At 45.6% G+C, this 19,775-nt stretch overlaps 1 protein-coding gene across 3 annotated transcripts in view; it reads left to right on the top strand.

The window, feature by feature from the left end:
• The window catches only part of LOC137633310 (mitochondrial pyruvate carrier 2-like), a 50,680-nt gene that overhangs the window by 11,631 nt on the left and 19,274 nt on the right, over nucleotides 1-19,775 (top strand). For all 3 annotated transcript variants that reach the window (XM_068365533.1, XM_068365532.1, XM_068365530.1), the window contains one exon: nucleotides 9,381-9,421. In XM_068365533.1, the coding sequence (XP_068221634.1) occupies nucleotides 9,381-9,421 (41 nt within the window). The remainder of the gene's footprint in view (nucleotides 1-9,380; nucleotides 9,422-19,775) is intronic.

Here is a 19,775-nt window from a genome sequence, read left to right as displayed (position 1 = left end):
CTGCTACACTCTGGGACCATTCGTAGCAACGAGTGCAGTAGTGGTGGGGGCTCCACCACTACAATTCCCTAATTCCAGAACCTTTTTAATCTTTCTCTTGAAATATTTCTGGGTTGTCCGGAAGGCTAAGAAGCCTTCCGCATCCTGGTTGATTTGGCGGGTGGTCAAATTCTTTCTTGAGAAGCGCCTAGATTAGAGGTTGTGATGAGGTCCTTTAGTATGGGTTGCAGCCCTTCATACTTCAGCACCTAGGAGTCGCTCAGCATCCTAAGAGGATCGCTAGGCTCAGTAAGGAAGACGTACTTAAAAAGGCAGAGTAATGGTTCAAGTCGACTTCCTTACCAGGTACTTATTTATTTTATGTTTGTTATTTTGAATAACGGCTAAAATAAGATTCGGGATACTTAGCTTCTTTGTTAACATGTATGCTGGTCTCCACCCACCACCCTGGGTGTGAATCAGCTACATGATCATCGGGTAAGATTAATATTGAAAAATGTTATTTTCATTAGTAAAATAAAGTTTTGAATATACTTACCCGATGATCATGAATTTAAGGACCCGCCCTTCCTCCCCATAGAGAACCAGTGGACCGAGGAGAAAATTGAGTTCTTGTTGACAAGAAGTACTTGAGTACCTGCTCACAGATGGCGCTGTTGTGTACACCCCCACCTGTATAGCGATCGCTGGCGTATCCCGACCGTAGATTTCTGTCGGGCAACAGAGTTGACAGCTACATGATCATCGGGTAAGTATATTCAAAAATTTATTTTACTAATGAAAATAACATTTTAACACCTTATCAACCTGATTATATTAAGATGACGCTTGAACATTGCTGTCAGGAAATTTCATCCACAAGCAATGCAATATTACAAGTGCTGTGGGTTTGGCCTTGTCGATGTTAAGTGTATTAATGGATAAAGATGTTTTATATGCTCAGAATTACATACCTTCATCAGCAGATAAATTTTGTTTCCATTGTAAGGGAGCTAACTGTCAAAACTCAATACAAGCTGGAGCAAGCCGTAATATAAACTGCCAATGATTAACATATCACCTTTGGTGGAGCTTCATCAACCCTAAGGATGTCTCCTTTTAAAGGTCGAGGGTTTGTATGCGTGTAGGAACAAATCACAAATTTTTTAAATGATTTGTATTTTTCCTAACCATACAAAACAGTGTATCAAGTCTCATTCCCTGCCTCAGCCACCCCTCAACACCTAGTTGAAGGTCAAAGTGGCAACTTGGTTTATTGACTGAGGGTAGGGGAGCTTGGGGCAAGGCATGTCTGCTCTGCCTGCCAGTAACTACATCTCGTTATAAATTTTAAAAGCTAAAGTTCCAGCCAAATTAGAAATATACTACTGTATTATTAAAGAGCTCAGGTTTGTATAGTGAAGAAAAATACAAATTACTTTTAAAATTTGTGGTTTTGCACTTTAGGACTACATTTTTAGTGTTTTAGAATGTGCAAATATAATTTCATTATTTGTTGAGCAACTTAACTGATGGTATAAAAAAGAAATGATGAAACGATGATGAAAAGTACAACAGATGAGGAATCTTGCTTTCACTGTATTATGCTTAGGCAGGTAAAATTATTGTAGCTTTTACTTAATAATAATCAATACTATAAAATCAATAGTAAATATTTATCAAAATGTAATAATCTTTGGAGGCTTAAGTCGAGTGCCTGTATATTTTCTGCAGATGGAATTCCGGTAAATTCAAACTTGGAAGGGCCGTATACTTGGAAAGAGGTTTGACTTGAATAGGTTATAGTGTGTGCAAGGCATCTGTTCCCATTCCAATTCATATGTGATTGTGATGTATCCATGGCTATATTGTGCTGGTTATCAAAACTTTAACCAAACTGTCTAATTATGAGTAGATTGATATGGGTGACTATGTTTTTAAGCACATTTGATATTTCAATATAGGCTTCTTATTTCAAATGACTATAACTTTGGAGTTCAATACTCATATAATAACTATAACAATATGGTGTCAGAATAATCTGGTTTTCAATATTAATCCTACCCGATAATCATGTAGCTGTCAACTCCGTTGCCCGACAGAAATCTACGGACGGGATACGCCAGCGATCGCTATACAAGAGGGGGGTGTACTCACCAGCGCCATCTGTGGTCAGGTACTCCAGTACTTCTTGACAACACCACCTCAATTTTTCCTCTGTCGTGCCGCCGGCAAGACCTACATGGATACGCTGTTGTTTTTGGAGTCTTTGTTCACGTTTTTGGTGAAGTATTGCTCTAAAATTTAGCCTTCGCTATACAGGAAGCTTTTCCCTTAGCTTAGATAGCTTTTGGAATTAAATTGATTTATTGGTTAACGATCTTTGCTTTACTTTGGAATTCCCCCTTGACTGTTCTCTAAATTCAAGATGTCCGACCACTCTCAAGCTCCTAGACAAAGGCGATGTAGTGTTAGGACTTGTAATAGGCGTCTTCCGAAGGCCTCGGTTGATCCTCACACCGTTTGTTCCGACTGTAGGGGAAAATCCTGTCAGTTGGAAGATCGATGTGGGGAATGTGCTGGGCTTTCGGAATTCGATTTTAATGAATTCCTCAAGTATACGACTAGGTTAGAGAGGGAGAGAGTTAGGAGGAGTTCTTCTCGCTCTTTGGTTTATTCCTCCCCCCATGATCCTCAACCTTTTCCTTCCCCTGTGGTGGTGACCCCCGAACCTATTACGAGTGCTCAGCCTGATATGTCGGATATGTTACGTGCCATTCAGGCTCTAGGTGATAAGGTGGAGTCTTTAGTGAGTGACCACAATCTTCTCTTGGCAGATGTCAAGGAACTTAAAGTGAAAAGTGCAGTGGGAAGTGTTAGTGCCAGTGCTGTGCCTAGTGTCAGTGTCAGTGTTGCGCATGAGGATACTTCTGTGCGTGCCAGTCGTCCTCCCAGTCCGGGACCTCTTGCAAGCTCCCAAGCCCAGGGGAGAAGCAAAGTCGAAGGGCAAAAGGGTTCGGCAGGCCTTGATCGGCGCACAGTTGTATCCTCAGTGGTTGCGGGCGTATCTGATAGAGATCGTCACTTCCACTCCCAGACGATTGAGCCCTTAAATTCCTCGTCTGCGGAAGATGTTTCCAGGAGGAAACGCTGGACCCAGGTCTCACGACCTCTTAAACGTAAGGTCCCAGCCGAGCGAGTCCAACGGCCCAGGTGTAGCCACTGGGCCAGTTCGGACTTGCCGCAGTCATCTGATGACTGCACACCTCCTAAGAGAGGTAAGGCGATGCCTCAACAGGCCTCTGCTGAACCTCATGCTATGAGGCAGCCAACTTCTGTTGATCCCAAGTTGTCTATGCTGCAGACAATGCAGTCTCAGCTTGCGGTTTTGATGCAGGAGTTTCAGGCAGAGAAGGTTAGCACACCTCCTCCTGCGAGCGCTCCTCCACCTCTGCGCAGTCCACCCTGCCAGACGTATGATGTTGAGGCTCCTCCTGCCTCCATGCGTGAGCTGCCGCATTGGGAGTTGCCAGGTACCAGCGCTATGCAGCAACCTCCTCTTACCTTGAGGCAGGAGCCTCTTGCTATGCGGCAACCTCCTCAACCCTTGAGGCAGGAGCCTCATGCGTTGCGGCAACCTCCTCCACCCATGAGGCAGGAGCCTCATGCGTTGCGGCAACCTCCTCCACCCATGAGGCAGCAGCCTCATGCTATGCGGCAACCGCCTCAACCCTTGAGGCAAGAGCCTCTCTCTGCGCAGCAACCTCCTCAACCCTTGAGGCAGACGCAACCCTTGAGGCAGGAACCTCATGCCATGAGGCAGCCTCCTCAACGCATGCAGCAGCCGCATTCTTCGCAGCATGAGCCTCTTCCCATTCAACACGAACCGCATACCATGCAGCATGAGCCTCATGCCTTACAGCATTCGCTTCTGACCACGCTTGCTCCTCAGACCTCCGCAGAACCTCCTTCACCTCAGCCTCATGACTTTGTCATTGCCAGCCCTCATCCTCTTCAGCAGAGGCGTGATGATGGATCCGCAAGTGCGCATGCACCCGTTCTACAGGATTCAGCCATTCAGCATGCCGCTATACCGTTACCTCTCGCTTCTCAACTCTCAGGAGATGAGGTTTCTGAGGATGAAGCTGCTCACCTGGATGATCCTTCTTCTGATGTGGAGGAACACAAGTCGTCGCCACCTTCATTAGACTTTCGTAAGGTCCTGACTCTGTTCAGAGAGTTATACCCTGAACACTTCGTTTCTGCAACCCCTCGTTCTCCCCCATCCGAGTTTTCTCTAGGCATGCAGCCTATTACGTCTGCCTACACCAAGCTTGTCCTCGCCAGATCATCAAAGAGAGCTTTGAGGGTTTTAGGGGATTGGTTGCAGTCCAAGCAGCAACTGGGAAGGACATCTTTTGTGTTTCCTCCTCCTAAGCTGGCTTCTAAGTTGGGCGTCTGGTATGCCACGGGAGAGGAACCAGGCTTGGGGGTCCCTGCCTCTGCCCAGGCCGACTTCTCAAGTTTGGTTGACTCTCCCCGTAGGTCGGCTATGAGACGCTCCAAGGTCTGCTGGACTTTTTCTGATCTGGACCACTTGTTGAAGGGAGTCTTTCACGCCTTCGAAATTTTTAATTTCCTCGATTGGTGCCTGGGGGCCTTGAGCAAGAAGACTGCCCCTTCTGACAAAGACTCGGCCATGCTGATCATGTCCTGTATGGACAGAGCAATTCGCGATGGTTCTGGCGAACTTGCTTCTATTTTTGTCTCAGGAGTCCTCAAGAAAAGGGAACATCTATGCTCCTACTTATCTACTGGTATCACCCCTTGCCAGAGGTCACAGTTGATGTTTGCTCCTCTCTCCAAGTTCCTGTTTCCGGAGGAGCTAATCAAGGAGATGGCTGCGGCTCTTATTCAGAAAGATACGCATGACCTCATGGCCTCTTCAGCACGTAAGGCTAAAATCGTACCTTCAGTGCCGAGATCTTACCGCACCCCTGTAGCTGATACACCTGCTACCAGATTCATTCCGCCCTTTCGTGGCAGAGCCCCCAGCCGAGGAAGTTCCCGTGGAGACAGTCACAGGGGCAAGTCCAAGAAAGGTGCCAAGTCCACGAAAAGCAAGCTTTGACTTCCCTCCTCTCCAGACAGCTGTAGGAGCCAGACTCAAGACCTTCTGGCAAGCCTGGGAAAGAAGAGGTGCAGACGCTCAGTCTGTCAAGTGGCTAAGGGAGGGTTACAGAATTCCGTTCTGCCGCAATCCCCCTCTGACCACATCTCCCATCAACCTCTCTCCCAACTACAAGGAGAAGGACAAGAGGCTAGCGTTACATCAAGAGGTGTCGCTCCTGTTACAGAAGGAGGCAGTGGTGATAGTCCGGGACCATCAATCCCCGGGCTTTTACAACCGTCTCTTCCTGGTGGCCAAGAAGACAGGAGGTTGGAGACCGGTGCTGGACGTCAGTGCGCTCAATGCTTATGTCACCAAGCAGACGTTCACTATGGAGACAACGAAGTCGGTCCTAGCAGCGGTCAGGCAGGAGGACTGGATGGTCTCGTTGGATCTGAAAGACGCCTACTTTCACGTTCCCATCCATCCAGACTCCCAACCTTTTCTGAGATTCGTCTTTGGAGAGGTTGTGTACCAATTCCAAGCCCTGTGCTTTGGCCTAAGCACGGCACCCCTTGTGTTTACGCGACTGATGAGGAATATTGCGAAATTCCTTCACTTGGCAGACATCAGAGCCTCCCTTTATTTAGACGACTGGCTTTTAAGAGCCCCCACAAGTCGTCGCTGTCTGGAGAGTCTCAGATGGAGTTTGGATTTGACCAAGGAAATGGGTCTCTTGGTCAATTTAGAGAAGTCCCAGCTCGTTCCTTCCCAAACCATCGTTTACCTGGGAATGGAGATTCAGAGTCGAGCTTTTCGGGCTTTTCCGTCGGCCCCAAGAATCAACCAAGCCCTAGAGTGCATCCTGAGCATGCTGAAGAAGAACCGATGCTCGGTGAGGCAGTGGATGAGTCTAACAGGGACTCTTTCATCGTTAGCCCTGTTCATCGAGTTAGGGAGACTCCACCTCCGCCCCCTTCAGTACCATCTGGCAGCTCACTGGAACAAGGATATGACGCTCGAGGCGGTCTCTATTCCTGTTTCCAAAGAGATGAGGGCTACTCTAAAGTGGTGGAAGAACAACATTCTTCTCAAGGAGGGTCTCTCATTAGCTGTTCAGACCCCCGACCTTCATCTCTACTCGGACGCATCAGACTCGGGCTGGGGCGCGACATTGGACGGACAGGAATGCTCGGGGACATGGAACCAGGAACAGGAAACGCTTCACATCAATTGCAAGGAGTTGTTGGCAGTTCATCTGGCCTTAAGGAACTTCAAGTCCCTCCTGCTAAACAAGGTGGTGGAGGTGAACTCCGACAACACCACAGCCTTGGCGTACATCTCCAAGCAGGGAGGGACTCATTCGAGGAAGCTGTTCGAGATCGCAAGGGACCTCCTCATTTGGTCAAAAAGTCGAAAGCTCACGCTGGTAACGAGGTTCATTCAGGGCGATATGAATGTCTCGGCAGATCGCCTCAGCAGGAAGGGTCAAGTCATCCCCACAGAATGGACCCTTCACAAGAACGTGTGCAGCAGACTTTGGGCCCTGTGGGGTCAGCCAACTATAGATCTGTTCGCTACCTCGATGACCAAGAGGCTCCCATTGTACTGTTCCCCGATTCCAGACCCGGCAGCAGTTCACGTGGATGCTTTTCTGCTGGATTGGTCCCACCTCGACCTGTATGCATTCCCGCCGTTCAAGATCATCAACAGGGTTCTTCAGAAGTTCGTCTCTCACGAAGGGACACGGCTGACGCTGGTTGCTCCCCATTGGCCTGCAAGAGAATGGTTCACAGAGGTACTGCAATGGCTGGTCGACGTTCCCAGGACTCTCCCTCTAAGAGTGGACCTTCTACGTCAACCTCACGTAAAGAAGGTACACCCAAGCCTCCACGCTCTTCGTCTGACTGCCTTCAGACTATCGAAAGACTCTCTAGAGCTAGAGGCTTTTCGAAGGAGGCAGCCAGAGCGATTGCCAGAGCAAGGAGGATATCCACTCGCAGAGTCTATCAATCTAAGTGGGAAGTCTTCCGTAGCTGGTGCAGAACCAATGCAGTTTCCTCTACCAGTACCACTGTAACCCAAGTTGCTGACTTCCTGTTACATCTTAGGAATGTTAGATCTCTATCAGCTCCTACGATCAAGGGGTACAGAAGTATGTTGGCAGCGGTTTTCCGCCACAGAGGCTTGGATCTTTCCTCCAACAAAGATCTGCAGGACATCCTTAGGTCTTTTGAGACCTCTAAAGAACGTCGGTTGTCCACTCCAGGCTGGAATCTAGACGTAGTCCTAAGGTTCCTTATGTCATCTAGATTTGAACCTCTCCAGTCAGCCTCTTTCAAAGACCTCACTCTCAAAACTCTTTTCCTCGTCTGCCTTGCAACAGCCAAAAGAGTAAGTGAGGTTCACGCCTTCAGCAGGAACATAGGTTTCACATCGGAAACGGCTACATGTTCCTTACAGCTCGGTTTTTTGGCAAAAAATGAGCTTCCTTCACGTCCTTGGCCTAAATCGTTCGATATTCCTAGCCTTTCCAACTTGGTGGGTAACGAACGGGAGAGAGTACTTTGCCCTGTCAGAGCTCTTAAGTACTATCTTAAAAGGTCAAAACCCTTGCGAGGACAATCAGAGGCCTTATGGTGTGCTATTAAGAAACCTTCGCTGCCTATGTCTAAGAACGCAGTTTCTTATTACATAAGGCTTCTGATTAGAGAAGCTCATTCTCACATGAAGGATGAAGACCTTGCTTTGCTGAAGGTAAGGACACATGAAGTGAGAGCTGTGGCTACTTCAGTGGCCTTCAAACAGAACCGTTCTCTGCAGAGTATTATGGATGCAACCTATTGGAGGAGCAAGTCAGTGTTTGCATCATTCTATCTCAAAGATGTCCAGTCTCTTTACGAGAACTGCTACACCCTGGGACCATTCGTAGCAGCGAGTGCAGTAGTAGGTGAGGGCTCAGCCACTACATTCCCATAATCCCATAACCTTTTTAACCTTTCTCTTGAATGCTTTTATTGTTGTTTTGGGTTGTACGGTAGGCTAAGAAGCCTTCCGCATCCTAGTTGATTTGGCGGGTGGTCAATTCTTTCTTGAGAAGCGCCTAGGTTAGAGGTTGTGATGAGGTCCTTTAGTATGGGTTGCAGCCCTTTATACTTCAGCACCTAAGAGTTGTTCAGCCTCCTAAGAGGACCGCTGCGCTCAGTAAGGAAGACGTACTTATTAAAGGCAGAGTAATGGTTCAAGTCGACTTCCTTACCAGGTACTTATAATTTCATTTGTTATTTTGAATAACTGATAAAATGAAATACGGGATACTTAGCTTCTTGATTAACATGTACACTGGTTTTCACCCACCCCCCTGGGTGTGAATCAGCTACATGATTATCGGGTAAGATTAATATTGAAAAATGTTATTTTCATTAGTAAAATAAATTTTTGAATATACTTACCCGATAATCATGATTTAATTGACCCACCCTTCCTCCCCATAGAGAACCAGTGGACCGAGGAAAAAATTGAGGTGGTGTTGTCAAGAAGTACTGGAGTACCTGACCACAGATGGCGCTGGTGAGTACACCCCCCTCTTGTATAGCGATCGCTGGCGTATCCCGTCCGTAGATTTCTGTCGGGCAACGGAGTTGACAGCTACATGATTATCGGGTAAGTATATTCAAAAATTTATTTTACTAATGAAAATAACATTTTTCTTGAATAATTAGAAAAATAGAAGATCTGAATTAGCTTACTTTCTTACTATGTGACTTTTGACATCTTTTAGGTAGCTGTTCAAGTTTTATTAGTTGAATTCTAGAAAATATTGACATCATGTGCCATAGTGTGGTACGTGCAAGTTTATCTCAGAATTATGCTTCATAATTTTCCAATGCAGATTTTATTTTAACCCTTTCACCTCCAAAGGACGTACTGGTACGTTTCACAAAAGCCATCCCTTTACCCCCATGGACGTACCGGTACGTCCTTGCAAAAAAATGCTATAAAATTTTTTTTTCATATTTTTGATAAGTTTTTGAGAAAATTCAGGCATTTTCCAAGACAATGAGACCAACCTGACCTCTCTATGACAAAAATTAAGGCTGTTAGAGCAATTTAAAAAAAAATATACTGCAAAATGTGCTGGGAAAAAAAATAACCTCCTGGGGGTTAAGGGTTGGAAATTTCCAAATAGCCTGGGGGTAAAAGGGTTATATGACCCAAGATTTAAAGAATTTGCACATCATGCTATCCTGGATCATCCACAATCTAAGGCTAATTGAATGTATCTTTGCAGGTCCTAAAACTGTTTTCTTTTGGGCTCCTGCTTTCAAATGGGTAAGTATCCTATTTTTGTCACTAGAAAATGTATGCCTTATAACAGGTAAGGCACCATATGTATACTTTACTTTGCTTCATATACAGTATTTTATTTAAGCCATCTTTTTCTATAAGAATATAAAGTGTAAGTTTTCAGCTTGGCTTGAACTTGGAGGTGTCGACAGTTACTGGGGGTTGGGACCCCCCCCCCCCATAATTAAAATGCAATTGAAATGACGTCTTATACTTGCCAGATTCATACAATCGCTGCTTTAAAAAGATAATTGCAACACTAAACACAAACTCCATCAAGCCTTCGAACTAACTTAATTTTATGTAGCATTTTTTTCTATTTTTCATAAACTTCAGCTCATCACTAAGTAGCCACTTTGTTTTCAGCTGTGGGAGATATCATATGTGGCTAACACAATATCTTCTTTACTTATTTTTAGGGCAAATTTACCCTATTGGCATACAGTATTTAGTAATCTTACTTTACCTTAAGGTCTGCTTTTCTGGTCCTATACAGCAGAAGAACCTTACTCTCTACAGGACCACCACATTCATTTTATGTTTGTTCCAAAGCATTCAACATATCACACTACATATTGATCGTTTATTGTGAAATCCACGCTATCAAAGCACTTAGAGAACAAGAAAGTCTTCAGTTTCCTCTTGAAAGCCCTAAATTCTTCAACCTTTCAGATGTCTAATGGGAACTTATTGTATAGTCTTGGGGCTACATATTTAAAGGCTATAGAGCCTATAGTAGACATATATCTAGGTTCCAATAATTTGAAACCATTTATAACTATTCTCGTGTCAACACGATTTATTGGCTGTACAATATGTAGCAATTCTCCCTGATATTTTGGATGTCCAGTTCTGGTAACTTGATGGGTTATTGTACTTATTTTAAACTCTATTCTTGCTTTAATGTGCAGCCAGTGTAAACTTTATACAGTACACCTATCAGCATAATCGTAAAATAAACAAATAGAAAATTGTGGTGTTACTCTGTATGGGTTACTAAAATAATATCTTTCCCAGGAATTTTTGATGAAAAAGTAAGTAATTAAGGTTGCGTGCGGCACCTGGCCCGCCTTCGTAATATTTGAAAATTGCTTTTTAGCAATAAAACAAATTGTTTTCATTAAAAAACCATTTGTAACAGAAATATAGATGTACTCCTAGCCAAAAGTCCAATACAGTACTGTACGGGTTTAGAGTCCTTTATCCTAAATTCCGTTTGCTGAAAGCCTCTAAAATCCAAAATTCTTGAAATTGCAAAAAAAAAAAAATATCCAATGCAGGAGAGGGTCCACCAAGTACAGCGGTCCACATGATATCACTTTGCTGTTAACAGTTGCAATAGTAACCTTTTTGCTGCGTCTTTTGAAATATGCTCAAAATGCTGACAAAGTCTGGATATACGCTTATAGCTAATAGTGAAAAGAAAGATAAAGAATTTATGTTCATTTGAAGTAAAAAAAAGTTATTGTTGAAAAGCTTGAAAGCAGCGCAAGCGTTAAGTGTCTGACTTGTGGAGTTTAGAAAGATAATTGTGGAAGTTCTGTGCTGAAAGTGATGAGCTGAAGTTTATACATACATACATACATACATACATATACCAAAGGCACTTCCCCCAATTTTGGAGGGTAGCCGACATCAACAATGAAACAAAACATAAAGGGGTCCTCTACTCTCTACGTTCCTTCAGCCTAACCAGGGACTCAACCGAGTTCAGCTGGTACTGCTAGGGTGCCACAGCCCAACCTCCCACATTATCCACCACAGATGAAGCTTCATAATGCTGAATCCCCTACTGCTGCTACCTCCGCGGTCATCTAAGGCACCGGAGGAAGCAGCATGGCCTACCGGAACTGCGTCACAATCGCTCGCCTTTCATTCCTATTTCTAGCACGCTCTCTTGCCTCTCTCACATCTATCCTCTTATCACCCAGAGCTTTCTTCACACCATCCATCCACCATCCATGCCCCCTGTGGCCGCGGGGGCATATAAAAATTAGAATAGCGCCAACGTTATCCCTGCATGTCGTAAGAGGCGACTAAAAGGGACGGGACGAGGGGGCTGGGAACCCCCTCTCCTGTATAAAAATCCTACGAGACATCGACTGAAGTTTATGAAAAGTAGAAAAAAATATGCTACATGAAATTAGGTTACTTTGAAGCCTAATGGAGTTTGTGTTTGGTGTTGTAATTATCATTTTTCAATATTAAACTTACCCGATAATCATGTAGCTGTCAACTCTGTTGCCCGACAGAATTCTATGGAGGGATACGCCAGCTATCACAATACTAGAAGGGGGTGTACTTACCAGCGCCACCTGTGGCCAGGTACTCAAGTACTTCTTGTTGACACCTCCTCAATTATTCCTCTGTCGTGCTTCTGACAAGACGTTCTGGGATACGCTTATGTTCTTGGAGTATTTTCACGACTTTGGTGAAGTATTTCTCTTTGATTTCGGCTGTCGCTTTACTGGAAACTTCTATTTTAGCTTAGTTAGCTTTTGGAATTAATTTGATTAATTTTGGTGACGAAGAGAGCATGAACTCTCGTTCACCTTTCAATGGCCGACCCTTCCCTTAGACGGAAGTGTTGGTGTCTAAGAGAGTATAGACTCTTTTTCTTAATTTTGCTTAACAAAAGTTATAGATTTATTTTATATCTCTCCGCCTCTTATAGGCCTCTTCGATTAACTTCCTTTTATTATAAACTTATTAAAATTAATTTTTATATTTGTTTATATTCGACCTTCCTAATAGTAGGCGGTCTTTTCTTGGTACCGAAGTTAATTATCGTGAGCCCGTCATTTCGGTTTTACCTGTTAACATATTATGCTATTTTAAGGTCTTTGAAAGAATTTCTTTGATAGTCTCGTACTTTTTCAAAGTTGAACTAACGTTTTGTTTGTCTCGGCAGTTGTTGACGTTCAGAACGTTTCAACTTGCACTCTATCGTTACGATAGAGAAAGAATGTTCACGGTTTCACATTGCAGTAAGAGTAACCGTGTCTAGCGTTTTGTTCATTCTTTCTTAACTTAATGGTTTTGATCCTAATAAGGAACTTTTCTTTTTGGGAAATATTTCAGTTTTTTCCTTTAACAATAATATGTTTTAACGATATATATGATTGGGCTCTTCTCTCAGGTTCTAAGTCAAGAGAGAGAGATAGAGACGGAGGGAGAAAGAGGATAAACGTTTCCCTCAAGCCTGCCAGGCGTACGAGTAACGTCGTTATCGTTTTGCTCTTATCCCTAGTCTCTTTAGGGGAAGAAACTAAACGTTTCTAGAGTGATCTAGTGTTTAGTCTCTTTCCAGCCACTGAATTTTCTTTCATTAGATTTTTCTGTTACATTGTAATTCTGTTTTCGCAATTACTAACTTTTGAGAAGGATAGAATTGCGTGTTTTCAGGTACAAACCACTTAAAGTTTCGAGTTCAGTGAAATAAGTGCAAACAGAAATCAAAGTGATAAGTGATTAGCGCAAAGTATGTCAGTGTTATGCGTGAGGGTACTTTTGTGCGCGCCAGTCGTCCTCCCAGTCCGGGACCTCTTGCAAGCTCCCAAGCCCAGGGGAGAAGCAATGTCGAAGGATTAAAGGGTTCGGCAGGCCTTGATCGGCGCACAGAAGTATCCTCGGTGGTTGTGGGCGTGTCTTACCGAGACCGTCACTCCCACCCGCAGACGATTGAGCCCTTATTTTGCTCGTCTGCAGAAGAGATTTAGAGGAGAAAATATAGGCAGAGTAACGCTGGTCTCAGGTCTCAAGACCTCTTAAACGTAAGTCCAGACCTATGCCAGACGTACGAAGTAAAGTTCAACAACCCGGATGCAGTCATTGGGTTAGCTCTGACTCTCCTCAGTCATCAGTTTGTCGGGCTGAGAGTGCGCCTACACTCCCCCCGCCTATGCTCGCTCCACCTGATCGCAGTACCACCTGCCAGGCGTACGATGTTGTGGACTCTACTACAGTCCATGCAAGCACAGCTTTCGGACCTGATGCGTGAGTGTCGTGCTGAGAGTGTTGCACCTCCTCCTCCTCCTGCACCGGTGGTGCACCAACCGCCTGCACCCGTTCAGCCTGTGCTGCACCCGCCTGCACCGGTGGTGCACCAACCGGCTGCACCCGTTCAGCCTGTGCTGCACCCGCCTGCACTCGCTGCACCCAGTCGCAGCACCATCTGCCAGGCGTACGATGTTGTGGACTCTACTACAGTCCATGCAAGCACAGCTTTCGGACCTGTTGCGTGAGTGTCGGGCTGAGAGTGTTGCACCTCCACCTGCACCCTTTCAGCCTGTGCTCAACCCGCCTGCACTCGCTGCACCCTGTCGCAGCACCATCTGCCAGGCGTACGATGTTGTGGACTCTACTACAGTCCATGCAAGCACAGCTTTCGGACCTGTTGCGTGAGTGTCGGGCTGAGAGTGTTGCACCTCCACCTGCACCCGTTCAGCCTGTGCTCAACCCGCCTGCACTCGCTGCACCCAGTCGCAGCACCATCTGCCAGGCGTACGATGTTGAACCTCTTTCTGTGTTCGCTGTTCCCAGTGTTGTTCAGCCTCAGCCTTCTTTAAGGCAACCTTTGGTTTGGGATCAGGAGGATTACTCCACTCTTCCTCCTCCTCCCCTGGCTGCTCCACCGGTGGTGCAACTCTCGGTGGAGGTACAACCTCTTCCACCTGTGAGTCAGTCTCCTCAGCTGCTGCACCGAGCTCAACCCGTGCACCCTGATCCTGCGCCTCAGACACCTCTGCTTGCGGGAACTTTACCTTGTTCTGCGCAACCTCGGTCTCTTCACGCTCCACTCATACCACAGGAACAGGAACTTTCTGCACCTTCCACTGTTGTTGTTCCAGCTCGTTCTGACTCTGCTGTTCAGCATACCTTACCTCCATTTTCAAACCATGGCAAAAATATGAATCATGAGTTATGAATGTAAGGTAAACATTATGTTGATTTTTAAACCCCATGCAAGCATGCATAAAGCACTCTAGCACTGGTCATGGAATTTCTGAGAATGTTAAACGCCATGCACACGCTCTGCTTTCCTTACAGCAGGCTCTGCTTACAGCAGGCTCTGCTTACTACATGCTCAGCATTCAGCATGCTCTGCATTCAGCATGCTCTGCATACAACATGCTCTGCATACAGCATGCTCTGCATTCAGCATGCTCTGCATACAACATGCTCTTCATACAGCATGCTCTGCATACAGCATACTCTGCATTCATCATACTCTGCATACCTTACCGCATGCTTCTCAACATATCTTGGGTTGTTGCCAACTCACTAGACTGTCAAGCAGTTTCATAACGTTGCCTTCTAGTCTGCTGCTTTTGCACCAGTGAACCCTCACTCAGAGAACTTAGCTTTTCTAGGATAAGGTCCCTGTAGATGAGAAAGTTCTTTTCTCCCTCCTTCTGATATTCCCTTGAGGACTCTGTCATTTGGAGGGAGCCTTTAGCTGCATAACCTCTTATGGACTTTTATTTAAGCATAACATGCTTACAGGGAAGGTAATGGTTCCACTTCAGCCGCTAATCCCGTCTGTTACCACACCTGCTCCCATAGACCTTGAGCTGTGTTGCATGACATGCAGTCCAAGCTTAGTCCTTGTTAGAGGATTTTTTGTTTACGGAGTCAATGTGTCACGGGGAAGACGTTCAACAACCAACAGAAGGGACTTGTTGTGACGCAGTGCGGCTACCTCAGCAACCCGTTAAGGAGTTGTCTGTACGACCCAGATAGTCTAGACAGATTCGGGTTGTCACTGTACTTCCTCGCTTGCCCATGATTGACAGTTTATAGACTGTGCAGCAGTATCATGATCTTGTGTCCGGCTCCGTCAGACGACTGGCTTTTAAGAGCTCCCACAAGTCGTCGCTGTCTGGAGATTTTCAAATGGACTATGGTTCTGACCAAGGAACTGGGCCTCCTGGTCAATTTTGAGGAGTCTCAGCTAGTTCCATCCCAGACCATTGTTTCCTTGGGTATGGATCTTCAGAGTCGAGCTTTTCGGACTTGTCCGTCGGCCCCAAGGATCTTCCAAGCCCTAGAATGCATCCAGAGCATGCTGAGAAGGAACCGATGCTTAGTCAGGCAGGGGATGAGTCTAACAGGGACACTTTCATCGCTGGCCCTGTTCATCGAGTTAGGGAGACTCCACCTCCGCCCCCTTCAGTATCATCTAGCTGCTCACTGGATAAAGGACATGACGCTAGAGACGGGCTCAGTTCCTGTTTCCGAAGAGATGAGGTCTACTCTAACGTGGTGGAAGAACAGCATTCTTCTCAAGGAAGGTCTACCTTTGGCTGTTCAGACCCCCGACCACCGTCTCTTCTCGGACGCATCGGACACGGGCTGGGGTGCGACACTGGACGGACAGGAATGCTCGGGAACATGGAATCAGGAGCAAAGGACACTTCACATCTATTGCAAGGAGTTGTTGGCAGTTCATCTGGCCTTGATAAACTTCAAGTCCCTCCAGCTTAACAAGGTGGTGGAGGTGAACTCCGACTACACCACAGCCTTGGCTTACATCTCCAAGCAGAGAGGGACTCATTCGAGGAAGTTGTTCAAGATCGCAAGGGACCTCCTCATTTGGTCAAAGATCGAAAGCTCACGCTGGTAACGAGGCTCATTCAGGGCGATATGAATGTCATGGCAGATCGCCTCAGCCGTAAGGGTCAGGTCTTCCCCACAGAGTGGACCCTTCACAAGAATGTTTGCAGCAGACTTTGGGCCCTGTGGGGTCAGCCAACCATAGTTCTATTCGCTACCTCGATGACCAAGAAGCTCCTCTTGTATTGTTCTCCGATTCCAGACCCAGCAGCAGTTCGCGTGGATGCCTTTCTGCTGGATTGGTCCCATCTCAACCTGTATGCATTCCCGCCGTTCAAGATTGTCAACAGGGTACTTCAGAAGTTCGCCTCTCACAAAGGGACACGGTTGACGTTGGTTGCTCCCCTCTGACCCGCGAGAGAAGGGTTCACCGAGGTACTGCAATGGCTGGTCGACGTTCCCAGGACTCTTCCTCCTAGAGTGGACCTTCTGCGTCAACCTCACGTAAAGAAGGTACACCCAAACCTCCACGCTCTTCGTCTGACTGCCTTCAGACTATCGAAAGTCTCTCAAGAACTAGAGGCTTTTCGAAGGAGGCAGCCAGAACGATTGCCAGAGCAAGGACGACATCCACTCTCAGAGTCTATCAGTCTTAATGGGAAGTCTTCCGAAGCTGGTGCAAGGCCAATGCAGTTTTCCTCAACCAGTACCACTGTAACCCAGATTGCTGACTTCCTGTTACATCTAAGGAACGTAAAATCCCTATCAGCTCCTTCGATCAAGGGTTACAGAAGTATGTTGGCAGCGGTTTTCCGCCACAGAGGCTTGGATCTTTCCTCCAACAAAGATCTACAGGACCTCCTTAGGTCTTTTGAGACCTCAAAGGAACGTCGGTTGTCCACTCCAGGCTGGAATCTAGACGTGGTCCTAAGGTTCCTAATGTCATCAGGATTTGAACCGTTCCAATCAGCCTCTTTTAAGGACCTCACATTAGAAACTCTTTTCCTCGTGTGCTTAGCAACAGGTAAAAGAGTAAGTGAGATCCACGCCTTCAGCAGGAACATAGGTTTCACATCTGAAACGGCTACATGTTCCTTGCGGCTCGGTTTTTTTTTGGCTAAAACGAGCTTCCTTCCCGTCCTTGCCCTAAGTCGTTCGAGATCCCAAGCCTGTCCAACATGGTGGGGAACGAACTAGAGAGAGTACTTTGCCCTGTTAGAGCTCTTAAGTACTATCTAAGAAGGTCAAAACCATTACGAGGACAATCAGAAGCCTTATGGTGTGCTATCAAGAAGCCTTCTCTACCAATGTCTAAGAACTCAGTTTCTTACTACATCAGGCTTCTGATTAGAGAAGCAAATTCTCATCTGAAGGAAGAAGACCTTGCTTTGCTGAAGGTAAGGACACATGAAGTGAGAGCTGTGGCTACTTCAGTGGCCTTCAAACAGAACCGTTCTCTGCAGAGTGTTATGGATGCAACCTATTGGAGAAACAAGTCAGTGTTCGCATCATTCCATCTCAAAGATGTCCAGTCTCTTTACGAGTACTGCTACACCCTGGGTCCATTCGTAACAACGAATGCAGTAGTAGGCGAGGGCTCAGCCACTACATTCCCATAATTCCATAACTTTTTAACCTTTCTCTTGAATACTTTTTATGGGTTGTTCGGTCGGCTAAGAAGCCTTCCACATCCTTGTTGATTTGGCGGGTGGTCAATTCTTTCTTGAGAAGCGCCGAGGTTAAAGGTTGTGATGAGGTCCTTTAGTATGGGTTGCAGCCCTGTATACTTTAGCACCTTTGGGTTGATTCAGCCTCCAAGAGGAACGCTGCGCTCAGTAAGGAAGACGAACTTAAAAAAGAGACAGAGTAACGGTTCAATTCGACTTCCTTACCAGGTACTTATTATTTCATTGTTATTTGAGATAACTGTTATATGAAATATGGGATACTTAGCTATCCTTTAATCTTGTACACTGGTTTTCACCCACCCCCCTGGGTGTGAATCAGCTACATGATTATCGGGTAAGATTAATATTGAAAAATGTTATTTTTATTAGTAAAATAAATTTTTGAATATACTTACCCGATAATCATGATTTAATTGACCCTCCCTTCCTCCCCATAGAGAACCAGTGGGACCGAGGAATAATTGAGGAGGTGTCAACAAGAAGTACTTGAGTACCTGGCCACAGGTGGCGCTGGTAAGTACACCCCCTTCTAGTATTGTGATAGCTGGCGTATCCCTCCATAGAATTCTGTCGGGCAACAGAGTTGACAGCTACATGATTATCGGGTAAGTATATTCAAAAATTTATTTTACTAATAAAAATAACATTTTAAAGCAGTGATTGTATGAATTTGACAAGTATAAGACGTCATTTTAATTAGTTTGGACTGCATCTACTATTTTTTACAAGAATAGTAGATGAAAACAAAACCAAGATATAAACCTCACATGGGCGATGCTCAAATCCAATTTCAAGAAAAGATAACATTTTTTGGGACTAATATTCTCCTGGCATTGGCTAAGAGAATTGTTGAGATCCTTCGTATCTTATACCAGGTCTCTCATTTAGAAGGTTGGATAAAGATGACATTCAACTCTGTGCCTGAATTCGTGACAAAGACTCGGAACCCAGCAGTTTGGGACAAGTGGTTTGAGTTTTTTTTCTATCTCCTCCCAATAAAGAATTTATGACAAGCCAGAAGTGCTTCTTCTCTGTTCCGACAGTACCTTCAGGAAGTGCCTAAAATGGATGGCAAGCTGTAGACCCACCATTCACAACCTGTTTGTGGACACAGGTAGGAAAAAGAAAAGGTTCTATAGGAACACCATCTCTTTTGGACTACAGGAAACGATCAGGAGGGCGTACGAGAGGAGGGACTACTCGATCCCTATCGCTTATGAAATACTAGGGGGAAGGATCACAAAGGCCTTCAGAGCGAACGTCTTGGTAGGACAGGTGCTGAGGGCAATAGTATAGAAGAGACAATCTGCTTTCTAGGCCCGCTACCTTCAGGAGATAACGTAGAAGTCTCTGAACACTGTCTCTTTGGAGCCTGTTGTAGTCATCCAACAAGTAATTTAGGTCCTCGGCCAGGTTACATCTGGATCTGGACAAACTGTAAAAGTAAGGAATAGGCAGATGCATACCTTTTCTTCCCCTCCTGCCCCTCTCCCTCCTCACTGATGTGGTCTTTCATCCAAGCAAGAAACAGCTTACCAGGTGAGACTTACTGAGAAATATTGGTGTATGGTACATGAAATGCAACCCTATCCTCGGGATGAACTTTGATTAATCCTAGAAGGTAAACAGCTTCCAAGAACCAAGGATTCCCCCATTGAAGGGTAGCCTGTGCAAAGCTACTTCTAGTTAGCCTAGTAGGTGGTTCCTTCTTGTCTTGTTAAGCTTTCACCCTTGGAGGGGTAGGCTCTGTGGTGAGACATCTGATTCTTGCTTCCCCTCTATGCCAGGAGAGTAGGTTGTTTCCTCGGGTTTCTTCTCGAGACTTGTGTAATATGGTTTCCCTCTCCATCTGTGAGTCTCCTATTTAAAAGGACAAGGGCTGTTTTTGTATAGGAATAAATAACAAGTTTTATTAGGTTATATCTTTCTTAACTCTTTACTGTCCACCTCATCCTCCCCTCAAAACCTAGGCTGGGACCTTCAGAATGGGGATGAGAACATGCGGGAGACCATCCTAATCCCCCACCCCCTCCCCTTCATCTTGACACTACCGCTACTCGCCCACAAAGGATGTGTTGTTTTCCTCCCAGCTTGGT

Source organism: Palaemon carinicauda, chromosome 42, assembly GCF_036898095.1.
Source record: "Palaemon carinicauda isolate YSFRI2023 chromosome 42, ASM3689809v2, whole genome shotgun sequence".
NCBI lineage: Eukaryota > Metazoa > Arthropoda > Malacostraca > Decapoda > Palaemonidae > Palaemon > Palaemon carinicauda.
Note: the sequence above shows the minus strand (reverse complement) of the source record. Positions and strands in the feature narration are given on the sequence as shown.